This window comes from Paramacrobiotus metropolitanus, unplaced genomic scaffold (genome assembly GCF_019649055.1).
Source record: "Paramacrobiotus metropolitanus isolate TYO unplaced genomic scaffold, Prichtersi_v1.0 Parri_scaffold0000384, whole genome shotgun sequence".
Lineage (NCBI taxonomy): Eukaryota > Metazoa > Tardigrada > Eutardigrada > Parachela > Macrobiotidae > Paramacrobiotus > Paramacrobiotus metropolitanus.
In genome coordinates this window covers 4,600-20,317 of record NW_026570604.1, presented here as the reverse complement: position 1 = coordinate 20,317, position 15,718 = coordinate 4,600, and the positions used below count along the sequence as shown (strand labels likewise).

The 15,718-nt window shown below is 41.8% G+C and overlaps 1 protein-coding gene across 2 annotated transcripts; it reads left to right on the top strand.

The window, feature by feature from the left end:
• The first annotated feature begins 203 nt into the window (after positions 1-203).
• LOC129602286 (uncharacterized) lies at positions 204-11,992 on the top strand. Of its 2 annotated transcripts, XM_055501284.1 has the most exons (7): positions 204-519; positions 2,648-2,745; positions 2,803-3,009; positions 6,472-6,543; positions 9,359-9,449; positions 9,528-9,888; positions 11,644-11,992. In XM_055501284.1, the coding sequence occupies exons 5-7, from the start codon at positions 9,375-9,377 to the stop codon at positions 11,769-11,771; spliced, it is 564 nt and encodes a 187-aa protein (XP_055357259.1). In that variant the 5' UTR covers positions 204-519; positions 2,648-2,745; positions 2,803-3,009; positions 6,472-6,543; positions 9,359-9,374; the 3' UTR covers positions 11,772-11,992. The 2 variants fall into 2 exon arrangements, with proteins under 2 accessions (XP_055357259.1, XP_055357260.1); XM_055501285.1 differs by lacking the exons at positions 204-519; positions 2,648-2,745; positions 2,803-3,009; positions 6,472-6,543 and adding an exon at positions 9,141-9,145.
• The last annotated feature ends 3,726 nt before the right edge of the window (positions 11,993-15,718 follow it).

Below are 15,718 nucleotides of genomic sequence, written 5' to 3'. Positions count from 1 at the left end.
GATTGGAAAGTCACAAACAACGGTCATGTTCACGATTTTTGTGCGTGTTTCATATAAAAATGCCGAAAATTTCTATGGCCGTTGAGAAGAGACACCTCAGTTTGCCTTTGGGTACGATAGCACACAGTTAATGATATTTCTTGAAATATTAGATGCGTGCTTCACGCGGCAACCATTCAGTTTACAGATGTCAAGCACATTTTTTCCTGCGTTTTTTTATCTACGTTCTGCGTTTACATCATCTGAGCCTTTTTTGACCTGGTTTGCTACTGAGTAGAGTTTGTAATTAACAATCCCTCGTTCGCATGTGATTTTCACAGTCTGTAATCTATTTGATTTTTTTCGTATTACCTAAGATAACATTTCCGCATCCCAGTGGAAAATAAGGTTGTCATTTCAATTGGTGAAATCCGTGAGAACAGGGTGTACTGTGGATTGCAAAGGCAGAAATGTGTCCATTCTCCATAATGATTGTTACCAGTGAAGTTACCACTGTTTTAGGGCCATGCCAGATTGCAGGTAAAAAGTAAGAAAATCGACAGCACTGCACGTGCTGCTATCAAATACCCCAAGGCATTGTAAAATCCATTGCGGCGCAGAATATGTTGCATTTAGCTGTGGCATCGAAAGCAGTCTATCGTTATATCGCTACCAAGGTGCAAAATATGCATATACAGATACTTGTAATTTATGTGCAGCATGCATGTGTATTGTATAGTACATACACGTTGCGCAGACTGTGGTGCAAGCATTACCTCAGTCTTTTCGTGCGCAATGGGACAGTAAAGGTCACCATATCATACATATTCTATCGTCCGGTGAGATCTGTGGAGCGTACGAACTGCATAGTATCAGAAACTTCATACCATAATTATATAATCATTAAAATTAACAATATGTACTCGTGCAAGTTGGTCCTCTTATTTTCCATCGGATCCAAACAGCGATAAATAAAAATTCGCAGGTAGCGCCAAACTGCATACCACGGCGCGCCACGCCACACCATTTAGGCTCTACATACATGTTTGTCATGGCTGCTGTGTGCCAAATATTGGTCTGAAATTATAAATTATCGCTATAAATTATGAAAAATTAACTTTACGCTTTTATCCTAAACCTTTAGAACAGGGAATTTTTCATTGCGGCAGAAGTCGTGTAGTGGCAGTTCGTTCACAGCGCAGTTTCGCGCTAAATATGTGCTAGCTGTACCTTTACGATAAAAATTACGGATTTGTTTGTACTATCTGTATGAGTCCATTTTAAAAGTAACTTGTCCGGCACTACACAAGATTATGTAATTCATGTTTACTTACAAGTTACAATCTAAACAAATATTTCTTGGGAACTGAAAATTTATTTCTACTTGTACAAGCAAATGCCCTTTAAAAACTTAGACTCAAATATGAGACTTAACTTAGACTTACTTTCTTTACTAACTTCTGGAAAGTTTTTAAAACGATGTTACCCTAATTTTAATTTTAGAAAATGCAGATTTACTCCTACCTTAAAAAATGATAAAACTTCAAAAAGATCTTTTTTTTCGTGTGCGTACAAAACTTGCTCGACGATATCTCTAAGCAAAATTAATGTTTAAACGTACCGGTATGCCCAGTAGCAAAACAGCGCTCTGCCCAACGAGTGTGCAATCCTGAGTATGAGCGTGTACTGTATAGTAAAATTAAAGTTAAACAGTATAATATGTGTACTTTATAATTTATTATGTTGTATTTACGGAATTTCTGCCAGAATTTCCGTGTATACAACATAATACAAGCATACAAGTAGAAGTATACAAAGTACGTACATCAGCAATCGTGACTGGTGGCCAAAGAGCTTTACAGCTATAGGGTCTTTCCTTAGCAAACTTCCGGCTTCTTCAGGTTTTACCAAATTTTCCGGCAAACTTTTCAGGTTTCTTCAGGTTTTACTAAGCTGTTTACGGTGAGCTAAAAATTGTCAGTGGCGCCATCTGACGCCTGACCTACTGGTACTGTTTATGATCGCCTTCGGTAGCACTTCAACCGCTATTGGCTAATAAATTTTGGCGCTCAAACGGTTTTCATGCCACTGTACCGGTATACGAATCGTTTGACTACATAATGTCAAAAACCAAAGAAAAATAGTGTCTCGAAGTGCGCGAAAGTAAAAGCTTCGCGGATATCCACGAATTCACCATCATGTGCGGGTCACTTCCCTTACGTTTCCTTTACGATACGAAGAGAGCTGGGACAGAGCATTTTTCCTTGGCTGTCCTCGAAACCAACTGGAGATAAAACTCACACAAACCTGGGACAGAGCATTTTTCCTTGGCTGTCCTCGAAACCAACTGGAGATAAAACTCACACAAACAATGTACCTTAAGAAGTATTTATAAATTTGGTATGATTAACTTGCTCAATTGAAATACCTGGCTTTTCTTGTATTCAAAGGCGGCGGATTTACTATTAGTATTATAGCGCTAGCTCGGCTTCATGGGTCGGCATTAAGTGTTTTCGACTTGTTAAAGGTCAAAATTTCCGTCGACAAAGTGGCGGATTACGAAAACATACATTCATATGTATCTGCTTTAAATTAGGTCTTCACCATCAATTGCAATTACCGGAATGATGATAATCAGTTAACATAACGATAACAAAATTATCCGTAGATGAAATCCTGGAACTGCCCAAAAAGGACTACGTAATGAAAAAAAAGGCAAGGAAACAAATGCCAAAAGAAGACGCGATTCCGGGTAGACTGGCATGGGTAAGTTGTAGTTGTTCAATGATAGCAACCTTTTTTTTCACCAAATTTGTGTTCCAGCGTCCTACGCTGCTGTTACAGTATTTACCACCAGTTGTCATCTTCCAATACCTGTCGTCATATCCCATCCGCGTTCTGTCTTCCACCGCAACAAAACAAATTGCGCAGCCAGTTGCGGATCCCATAAGCTCTTGGGTTGAGCAAGTGTGCCTGCGGAGTTTTCTGTTATGCCATTCTACAAAAACAAATATTTGGCAAACAAATCCCGTAAGTATACAACCAATATATCCGAGTAGAAATTTTCCATTTCCGTCCTTCAAGGAAATGGCTAGAAAAATGCTTTGCTTTATCCGCTAAAAAGTTTTTTAATTTCGTGTTCTTAAACAGATGATTTAAAAATAATTCAGAACAAAACTTGCATCTTGTACGTAAATACATAACTTGCATCTTGTACGTGTGCGCTGCGGTGAAAGCGGAAGAATATCGAGATCATTTTTAAACCAGGTTACGGTTTCGTTTTTTATTTTAAAGTACTTAGAAAGTGCTTTTCAAACACTTTTCAGGTGGATGTCTACCCTAAGCGAACCATAAAAAGCTCTTTGTGTATTTTTCAGGTACATAATATTTTCCTTTTTCATAAGAATCTTTTACTCGTTTGAACTAATTGACCCTCGAAGACAGTACAGCCTTTTAATCGAGTTTTGGAATAACGCAATTTAGTCTGGCGGTTAGGTCTAACATCTATGTCAGGCTAAGACGTAACGCATATGATAGTAGGACTTAGTGATTATGCTTTTTTTAATGCAGAAACCGTCGAATGCACTTGGCAATGGCGGCTGCAGACTAGACAGTTTGTCCTATACCGTTTGATGGATAAGCGCCTGATCTGGTGGTAAAAAACAGAAACAGCACAACAATGCCGACCCGTACTTAAAGTCTTAAGCAAACGCCAATTTAAAAAATCTAAGCGGTTTTCGGTTACGGAAGAAAAAAAAATCAAATAACGATAACGATAAAAAACTATCAGAAAAATAATTTATTTTACAATCAAGCAATCGGGATAGCGCTATACCGTATTAGTGCGACCGGTTTGTTAGGGCGCCTACTGATGCACAGTCGGTCTGAGTTGTTAACCTCATCTCCGAGTTAAATGAAAGAGTAACACATGTATAGGAAATACTGATAATGCAAAAATACTTAAAAATAACAATAACTGTAAAATTAGTTTGGTGTTAGAGATTAATGATTATCATTAATCTTTAACACCAAACTTTATTATGCGACGAAAAGTTACTGCAGCATCGCACGCGATGAAAAATTACCAACAGTACGAAAAATGGTTTTTTATAACCTAAACAACGCTTGAGCGTTTAGATTAAAATGGTCGCATACTAATATCTTCCACATTCAGTACGAATGCAGCGCAGTGCACTGTACGACTGAGTTCAAAAAATATCCGTTTCGTACAAGACACTGCACCGCTATGTACAGAATGCTGGGTATCGGGGGCTATGCGACCATTTAGTCCTACATTGTACTCTATCTGTATGTCGGGCAGTTATGAGAGAAAATGCAGTAAAATGTGGGTGATCGTTTGTGCGGATCCGATGCAAGGCGTAAGGTTTTGAATAAGACCAACGATTTTTAGCGTTTTCTCGTTTTTAAAATTTTCGATCATTTTAAGATTTGTTTTATTGGAAATGGCAATTCTCATCACGCTGACAACTCCTTTGGCTATTCTCATCACCTTTCACCGCATCTTGGCTCTGCGCGCCACCTTTTTCAAAATTTTTTTTATACCGCCATTGGCTGTTGTCACCATCTTTTTACACCCCTTCTGCCTATTCCCACCACATTATACATTTTTGTATGTTATGTATTTTTAAACTTTATTGTTACGAAAATCTTTGTTTTTACAGAAATTAAAACTAGTAATAATGTATTACTGGTATTATAACTGGTAACTCGTAACTGGACACTGGTATTATAACATGGGTAATGCGTTGATTACTTAGCTCTAGAAGCCGGTTTCAGGTTTGCTAGCCAGCTGTCGCCTGGCGGTGTTTAGAAGTATCAGCAGAATTAACGTCAAAGTGATTTCGCGGCCGAAATCATCAATATTCAGAATGTCCCGCTTTAATGATTAACTTTTTGTCAACTCATAAAGATCCACTTTTTGTCAGATAAAAATCAACCTCTTAAAGCGGGATTTAACTGTTAGGGATGCACCTGGATGGTTAAATCTGTCTGAGTGGCGATGTGGTGGTGGTGGTATGTTAACGTTTGTTAACACCTGACCAGTAATGGTCTGAATCTGGGTGTAAATTCTTAAAGCACATAAAAAAAACCCATGATCATGGACCTGGGCAGCGCTACTGTCACTTGCATTATGGAAAACGAAAGACTATAACTGTAAACTCATAGTATTATCTTACTGAGGTACTACAATCGCAAAAATGTGAGAAAGTTGACTGATTTTAAAAATGGTTTGCAACGATTTTACTGATAATGGCATTTTCCACGACGCAACTGCTTATACCGTTACTGCCGCAGAAAAAAAAATTCAAAATCAGTAACAAATCGCAGCTCATAAAAATTATTAGCTCATAAAAATTAATAGCGGTTTTACATCAAGTTGTCCAAGGATTCACTATAAGCGTCATAGTATTCCCATGAGTTTAGGACTGTACTTGCTAGCCGCGAATTTAGCCGATATGGGCCGATGTGTTAAAGCGCAGCATCGGGCAGGTGGACCTCAAAATCAGAACGTGGGAGTCTGAAAATATTGAATGCGCTTTCTGGGCGATAAAATATATGTTTCGAAAAGTCTTTGACTCTAGAAAATTATCGTACGATAGTAACTGCATTCTCAAGCACTGTATTTGAAAAATAAAAAAAAAGTACATACACGTATGCACTGTAATATACAAGCTTGTCCGGTAATTTCCTACGTAAAGGTACAAACAGCACATATTTAGCGCTGTGTTTGTCCTATGGCAATTGCCACTACACTACGTCGTAAATTTATGTATTTCGCTGTATTGATTCGTAAGAAATTACCGGACAAGCTTGTACAGTACTGTTACTACTGTATTATTTAAAATAAAAATGGCTGCAGCATGGTAGCCTCAAATCCCGCTTTAATTGCAAATACCTATATGCCACATCACCAAAATGTCATCCAATAATTTTAGCTGGAATTTTCTACTGTGAGCTATTGTTTTTCTGTGACTCAATCACATAACATCTCATCATAAGACCTGAGAGGAAGCTGCGCTACTTGGTTGTCCAGACTGCATGTGACAAACATGCAAAACCTTTGCATGTGACGTTGCTGATCGATGCGCCGTTTTTCCACCAATGGTGGAAAATTATTAATTATTAATTATTTTGTCACGCCGTCTGAGACTTTTGCCGGCATCAGTACAAGCCTAACGATACCGTAATAACTGCAACAAAATTGCTTGATCTGCCAAAAAATTTTCCAAATTGCGCGTCAACCTGTTCGCTTGCTATCGTATGTACCATACGGGCGCTGCTGTTAACACATTACTGCGCACCATTGCGCAGTCTTACAGTAAGCAGGTTTTACCCGTTCATTTATTTTGCGGCAGTTAATGTTCAACGATTTTTAAAAAATTTTCGAGTTACTTTTTGCTAATTTCGTCTGATCTTGGTCTTAATTTTTTCGGAGTTTGCCATTTCTTTTTATCGGATTTCCTCTTTCAGGTACCTCACATCATTTCACGCCATTTTCAAGGGACGGCTTCTACGGTCCACGGGCGAGCCTTTTAAATAAAGGTATGTGCCACTCTGGTAGAAACTGGGTACTTTTTCCATCTGATTACTACGCAATAGGTAAAAAAAATATCAGACCATCAACGCTATAAAGAGCCGGCAGATACGCTAACAGCGAATGCAAAGACAGCATTGTCAAATTAATAATTTTTATTAAAATTCGCGATGTAGCCGGAGAATCTCGATCCACGGCCTCCTTTAAGCAACGTTTGAGTGTGGCTTTTGTCAGAAGAAATGGGGCTGCTGTCTTGGGTTTAGTCTCGATTTAGTCGCCGCTCTATGACAAACTTGGAAACGATAATTAGATAACACAGAAGGACGCATTTGATAAGTTTTGTTTTTTCTCTACCGTGCGGAGACCTTTAATAAGTATAACATGAGGGTACAAATATCTGATGAGTTGTTTCGCAATTGTCCGATAGGCATTCGACAGGATCATCGTCCAGTCGATACAATAAAACTGGCCTATTTTCTAGAATTGCCGACCCGTTATTTGCAGGCAATCGGCAAATGTTTCTTTCAGAAATAATTACCGCTGTGCGTACCTGACCAGGGTCGGGTCAAAAGCTCGCCCCTCAGAAAAATTTTCATTTTTTTAAAGACAAATTAGGCAATGATGGCATTAAGAAAAATATTTTCACCGGCACTATGCAGCCTGTCGATGCTGGTGCGCGCAACACGATTAAACTAAAAAAGGGCGCATAGCATGATCGTGAAAATACGAGTATTAAACTTTTCAGACATTACACAGCTAATAAATCTGTTTCTAAAAAGCACGAAGTTTGAATTTGTGTTGTGCCCTGAAGAACCCGATTGGCTTTATTGGTGCATGGGTGAAATAATTCTGTTGGCACTGGCGCGCAAAAATTACGGTTTCAAGCCCGTCACAAATGGGATGAGGATGGGACCGCAAAGATGAAATTAACTGAAGGTGTGGTAGCCGGGGAGACAGACTGGGCTGGGATTTACACGTTACAGGTGGGGCTGAGATGAAAGCGGAAAAATAAAAATATGAATCAAGTCCGTTTTGGGCCAAAATTGGAGAATTTTCTGGTGGTGAAGCAGAATTTGTCCATTTGCGCACCTTAAGGAGAAGTTCTACTAACAAAAAAGTTTAATATGAGAAAAAATGTAATGCACACAAATTTTCTTCCCTTGCTGACTCCGTTTGGAACAAATTATATTAATTACGAGTAGTTATTTAACACGTAACGAGGATCGTGTGACGGTGACCACAGACAGTGCATTCACGTTGTACAGGGACTACTTATGTAGATCGCTTTAGAAGGCGGAACAAAACCCAAAACTGTTCGGTATGCCAGTTTCTTATTCTCCTCGCTAAGCGTAAAACGCGTGCAAAATGTTTAATGCGAACCTGTGCAGTGTGTCAGGCCTAGGCTCCCTGAATTTTTATCATGCAGTCTACGAGCGTCGGGCACGTCCGTTTTCGATATTAGAAGCTGACGTACAAGGTCTTACTGTGGCGTTACTTTATAAAGATATTCAAACACAGCGATATAGCGCTACGCATATGGGTGGATAAAAACATATATTATGTGACATCATTTTGAAGTCCAGTGTAGGTGTTATGTTATAAAAAAAAATTCTAATACATACACTAATACTAATAGTATTGGTACGTATAATACTTCATAAAATATATTTATCAGAAACAAAATTTGCTACTCGTGTTAATAAAAATCTATTTCTTTTTTTTCCTTTATTCAGGCAGTAGCCAGCTAACATGACGTCAAGCCGGCACTGATCGAGACTAATAAAAGGACTTTCATTTCACAAATTGCAGAAACAACCAAAATCATTGCTGTCATTTCCGACTTTCGGTCGCGTATTTAGAGGCCAAAAATCGAAAACGTACTCTAGTGAATTTGTGCCGATGTATTCGTTACTGCTAATTGACACCATATTAAGGCTTAAGCTGATTGTACAACATTAACCGCTCTGCTGTTACCACTTTTAATTTACGCTCTGTCATTTGCTAAACAAGTGATCAGTTATTCTTTCTGTAGATACTGTTCTGTTGCAAGCATTTCTTACGAGATGTGTAATTTGATTGAACGTTTCTTCCGTACAGTCAAGACTAAATTCATTGTCAGTCTACGTAGTCAAACTACAAATATTGATTGTTATTATGCCTTCCCTGATACTTATAATAAATTAAGCATAAATGGGCTAAGTGACAGTAGGATAAGTTAAGCAACTGCCGTCATTTTACATTACTTGTTTAGTTGTTTTACACTAAGTACTTACTATTTAAAATTGTGATAAATTAGATATGTTATTGCATCTTCTACTTCACTCGTTTTACGCGTACTATACCGGTACCGGTATATACAGTACATAGTTAATATCATTCGTCCGGTGTTTGAATTGACTTCATCCGCGTTATTGTTCGTTCTTCAATTTCGTATACATGGCACAATTGTTTAAACAGTACAGTCAAAGTGATCAGTTGTTCAGAAATCACGAGTACCCATTTATAAGAGCAAGTACCTACACGGAATTAAAATCTGTCAGAAAATAGACATGAACAAAACTTGGTCATATTTTTATGGATTTTTTTGCTTCGTGTATGCTGCGGCTTTTTGTATGACCGCTTTACAGTATTGCTAGATAATGTTTTAATGTAAATTTTAAAGACATCATTCTGTACTCGTAGTTTTATTGTAGAATATTGCAAAAATACCGTATGGTATAAACATTATTTTGATACTGTAACAGACTTGGAAAATGGGGCGTAAAGTGAGTCAGTATTATATCATAATATAATAATTATCGCCGCACTGTATATTATTTGCAGACATTTCCCTTTGACAATGGAGATCCTTGAAATCTCTCAGTTGGATCGTGCCGAAAAGAAATCGGTCGAACAGATAAAAGATCACATGAAGGTGAGCGATGTAGTATTTTCCCCTAATTATGACTGTGGAGGGAGTGATATCTAACCGCTGAATCGCTTAATTTTGCAGAGCAGCTATAATTCACTGGTCCGCATGAAGATGCGTTTGGAACAGACAAAAGCCAAACTCGACGCTATTGAGCATGATCTGGGAAAGACGGCTCCGATGCAGCAGGATCGGGTGGATAACGAAACCTCTTCAGTGGGATGCAATACCTTTATCCGCTGGATCAGACGAACGATTTGTCAGGCTCTGGAAAGCGAGGGGCGTAGAAATCAGCAGCTGATCTTGGAAGTGTCAAACGTGCTTATCATATCTGCCGATGAGCGACTGAAGATAACCAACGACCTCAACATTGTTGGTATCCAAATCCACAACGATGCACGCTGGCTCACGCTAGCTCACGTGCGCATCAGAATACTATTATCAGGTAATGACCAATTCACTATTCAATTGTGCATGTGTTCACACACCACACATTTGTTCTTTTTGATATTTTAAAGAAGCTAATTATCCTTATGTTTTACAAAATTCAAAATACAGAAACTTACGAGAGACAGAATTCTTAATTACCTCGTATATACGAGTCGCGTACTACAAAAGCGTATATGCAGGATGTATGTCGAAAGTCTGCTCTATCGAAGCGTTCACATTCTTCCCGATATCTGTATCTGCGGACTGCAGTCAGCATGCATAGTGCACAAAAACGGGCGTCATGCGTGAAAACCGTTTCTGCATCGAACCAGGATCCCAACATGTTTTGGATATGTTAGAAAAAAGATTTAAAAAATAGTTTGAAATTCTAAAAAATGGTGGAAATCTGGCTTGGTGTAACAACAATCTTCATGCTAGTGTGGGTTTTTATTCAAAATTTGAAGAAAATAAGTTGATAAGTTAATAAGATAATAAGTTAATAATAATAGGTTAATAAGATAATAATAAAGTTATTAAAATAATAAGATGATATAATAAGAAGATAATAACAAGATAATAATAATAAGATAGTAATAGGATAATAATAAGATAATAATAATAATTAGTTAATAAGAAAGTTGATAAGTTTTGGGATTTTGTTTTACCCATTTTACTTTTAGAATTTTATATGCCCCAACCGGGTGTTGGCGTTCAAACAGTTTTCACGCCAAAATATATGCAAATCGTTTGGTTATACGATGCCATAAAGCAATGCAAAAAAGTATTGGAAGTGCGCGGAAGTGAGTTTTCATGCATGTACAAAGTTTGGTACCATGTACCGGTTGTACCGCGTCACATCCCTAAAGACTATATTATAATGGTGCTTTTAACTTGCCTAACTTGAAGGTGTCAAATGTGCCTTTGTGCCGGTGACAATAACAACAGGAGGTGTGGACTGCGGAGTGGTAACAAAAGTCGCACCGAAACAACGAATTCACTTCGAACGAAAAAAATGTTCTTAATCTGGCTTTGGTCAGGATTGTTTTAAAGTAATATGAAATTTAGAGCGAAAGGTTAAAGGATAGCGCAACATAATCTTTCTTTTCGGGTAGGTATCTGTACAGTACCCGTGCCTTAAAAACGTTTTACGTTGCACTAATCACATTCAGTAATCGGTGCATGGTAATTCGTAATCGTAATCCAAAAATCGGTGAATGTTGCTCGATCGCATTCTTTCTTAGCATCATTGAACAAGTTATTTTGTTCTAAAACGTTTCATGAAACTGGAAAACGATGCAGAAAACGGTTGGCAACGTGGTGGTATCGAAAAGGAAAGTTTCTGCCATTTTATACGAATGCGTTGCCTATTTAGCCGCTCCCCTAAGGCTCAACGCGGTTACGAGACTGAATGGACGATGCAAGCGGCATTTCGTTCCATACTAAGCAAATTCTGAAAAGAAAACAATTATAGATTACATAACAGATTATAAATGTAGATTTTAGCCGAAGTGCGAAACGTCTGTGCATTGCGCTGTCCGGAATAGAATCCTGCTTAAAAATAAAATCCAGAAGTACAAGTACAAGCGCCGAAATAATTAGACGCACAGTGGTGATGCAGAGTAATAGTTATGATGCAGAGGCTACAGCTGTACAATTTACCACGTGAAAGTGTAAATATGTACTATCTGTACAGTACAGATTTTTGACAAACAATGTAGTGCAATTTATAACCCCAAACATATTATTTTAATCACACTATTCTTTCTTGCAGAAACGTCTACACTGGATAGCACCACCATGGTAAACTGGTTTGAAACATTCTCCGGCTCTATTAAGGAGTTGATGATAGAGCAGGCAGCACAAGAGGAGCGCGTTCGGAAACTTATCAGAGGAAACTAAAGGACTTTCGGTTACGAACGTTTCTGCTCTTTTTATTATTAATATTACAATAGTAGGCTTATACGGTTTTTTTTCTCTGTCTCATCATCGTTTGCACTGTGTTTTGCTGCCAGTTATTTCATTTCGGGCATTCTTAACATATAAATTATTGTTGTGCTTGTGCATATTCTTGCATTAGACTTTGCGGCCTGTTTATTTTGTTCCATGAATGCTTGACTTTTGCCTTTGACAGTGTTCATCAGATGATTCATACATTAATTTTAAATGATGTGTTCGTGTAAATTGTGATTACTTTAATATTACATTCAGCGGCCCATGTACAAAATCGCAAAAAAATCTACAGTTGCTCTGTTTTGAGGCACTTCTGCTGGTGAAAGTGTTTAGCTGCGAGAGTTACCTGTTTTAAATTTATTGATACGTTATAAACTCCACTAGCGTTATGTGCTGCCCCAGGCACTGTACGTAGCTAAGTCTAACGTAGAAATCCCGATGTGGGTTTTGAGGCTTTATTTACGAAACACAATTCAAGTGACTGCTAGATGACTTCCAGTGGACTAAACTAGAGTGGACCATCTATCATTAGCAAGCTTATATAGCCACATTTGGGTAAACATCCACATTAAGAAACTTCTGGAAACTTTCAAAGCCTTAGATCACTCAATAACAACATTAAAGCGGCATAACAAGTGTCAAAGACCGCTCACTCAAGGCGGTAGACACCTCTTGTGGCTTGCTCTGTCGCCCGCACGCAGGTGGCCACGCCACTCGTGCCGCTAATATACGCTGATTACTCAGCGTATACTTTGTCTACGCTGACCAATCAGCGCACTCGCATGCACTCGTGTAGGTGTGGACTAGCGCTACGAGCGATTCCGTGCTTTGCGTCATCAGCTGTTACGCAGCTGCAGCACGCCGCTTCGTTTCGTTGATTTCTCATGAGCTAGCTGACAGCTACTTTTTCCACAGTGATTCCGCATTGGGTTTCTGCTGGTTTTGTGGTTGCTTTATTGTTACACAATAAAGGAGATCGTTCCCTTTTCATCCCTGCTTCCGTGTCGTTCTGACATGGTGCAGCTACGTTCGGTTTTCTTTCTTCGAACCTCTGATCCCCCAGTGGAGGCAATTTTCGGTCGAAGGAACCAGCAGCGACTAAAAGTAGTCCTGTGTCCCGCGACCTAGAAGTGGTCGCCACTCATCTTCCTGCATCATGCAGGCTTCATTGGAAGCCTGCAGCGCGACGGGTTCCCATATATGGGAGTGCGCATAAAAGCAGGTGCCCCACGACTTGGCTCACCGACTCAAAAACAGAGCGGAAACGATACAGACCCAATTGGCGCACCTACGCGCGATCCAGAGCCAACGTTCCGGTCCAGACCAGACCAAAGAAATTTTCTAAGTCACAACACCACGGGCCAAACTCACAGCGCCTTGGCCAAGGTGATGCTTTACACCAGCCATGACCAGCTCCAACATAGACTGTTCAGTCCTATGGACGGGCGCCGAACCAATGATTACGCCAAGCCTGTGGGTAAGAACTACTCAAGGCACGGCGGGGCCATACACGCCGGAAGTGCTGACTCTGACCCGGACCAGCCAAACTCGACCGGCTCAACAAGTTCGGTCGAGGCCAAAGAAAGGCGGGACAAACAAATCCTGCCACCTGACTTGGACACAAGTGGGGAATGCCTCGACGCCACCCAGGACGACACTTTTTTAGAGGCAAGCGAGGCACTGTCAGAGGCCAACTCGCCTAAGGACAGCCAACCTGGCGCGATAGGTCGGCCCAGGCCAACAGTGTCGCTCAGGACTTGGCACACCAACCGGCCATACCTGGTTCGGGCCAAGTCCAACTTGAGGCACCAACGGTGACCACAAGTGCGGACAAGACACGACATAGTGGACCCGGTGCCGAGAACTTGGCACGGGCCAACCTTGTGACCCAGGATCTAACAGCAAGTCCAACCCTACCGGGCCCGGACCAGATCCAACCTGAGGCACCAACAGTGATTAAAGGTGGGCGCAAGGCGCAGGACCAAGGCCAAAAGCCTGGTCCAAAGGCACATGACCAGGGCCAACCACCCAAGAGCAGTCGCCAATCATGTTCGAAGCGAATGGCTCGAACCACCCAACGCCATCACCAACGGATGACATCACGGACGCGACTGGCCGGACCAAACAGGACCCGGACTTTCCACCATTGGACCTGGGACATTTGACCAGGACCACAATGAGGACTGACCTGAACCAGTCAGCCCTCGACATGAGTCGCGCCGCATTCTGCCCAGCCAAGCTGATTCAGGCAACCCCGCCCGAGGACATCAAAACATTTAAGTCCTCAGGACCAGAGTGCGAGACTTGACTAAGCAGCTTGTCGCCGCCCATGAAATCGCCCTCTCGGCTGAACCGCTGATGAAAGAAGAAATCGACAACTACAAGAACCTCGCATCCAAAGCGGATGCAGAGGCCAAACGTGCCTTGGCCCTACAGGCCCAGAACCAACTTGAGTTGACCAAACTCAAGTTGGCCCCGTGTCCTGACGCTGAGCGAGACCAGCTCAACAAGGAAATATATCGCCTACAAGTGGCGGTGGCGGGACTTGAGTTTATACTCGCCTCAACGAGGACCTAGTTGGCCCAGGCCAGGACTAACCTGACCCAAGCCAGGGCCACTGTTGACGAAACTGATGAAGAGACGGACCGTCTCAAGACAGAGAATGATCGCTTAAACGACGATCCAACCAACCTGCAGGACGAGATCAACCGCCTGCGGAATGGATGCAATATGCTGCACCACAACTATCAAACTCTGCTGCAAGCGAGCAGTTAAGTTGGACCAAACGATCCGACACATGGAAGCACAGATTGTGCAACTCCAGCAGCAGAATGCTGCCCTCCAGGAACAGCTCAAAACTGAATCAACGATTCGAGTCCAACTCGAGCAAAACAGCACCGTTGGACAACAGAGTTTTGTCCGACTGCGACAGGCCTTCGCCCAAGCTAAACTAGTGATCCAAGGCCAACATGACCGGATCATTACCTTGGAGGCCAACAACGCCGGACTGGTCAAGGACTACCAATCGGTCACCCAACGCATTACTGAACTCAACGAGGACCTGGAAAGGCTAAGCACGGAAAACGCCTGCTTAGATGCGAAAAAATCACACCTCGAGAATTTACATTCCGAGATGTCCGCAGAGCCACCTTCTTACCACACCTTTCCGGACTCGGATACACAACGCCGACAAGCCAAAGTCGACGAGGCGCTGCGGCAGGACCAACGGTTCTACCAGCAGCCTGTGTATCATCAGCAGCGTTATCTTGTTTACCTACTCCGAACGGAGCCGTCAATGGGACAACCGCCTCTAGGGCCGACCATACCGGCGCCCTCGAGCCCCGTGAACCAGGGATCTTTAACGGCGACACCAAACATACCGCCATAACCGATCCCGACTACCACCTCAGCCACCATGGGTCCAACGATCGTAGTGACGCCCGCCACACAGACTTAACCGTCTGTGTTAAGCGGGCCATTCAACTTTGGTCCGAGCCAGCCGACGTCTCAGAACCAGACGCCGAGCCACGGATGTTTCGGGTCAACCCCTATGTTCCCATCCCTGTTTCCGAACCTGGGCCCATACACAATCCCAGGGCAGACCGCAACCGGTGGTGCTGATCCAAACCGGACCAGCCAGCCGAGCCTACTGTTCCAGTTCGAATCACCAGCACAGGGACAGATAGGAGGCCAAAGTGGCACAACAACGATGCAAATGCCACTCATAGGCCAACTTAGCTTAACTGGCCCTCCTGTCTCATCGGCAGCCCAAACGGGCCAAGCCCAGCCACAACCGGGCCAAAGCGCGCCCCCGGGCCAGAACGGACCCACGGGCCAGCCTCAGGGACCGAATGTGCCCCACCTACCCAGCGCGCCACCAACAGCGGCAACGCCGC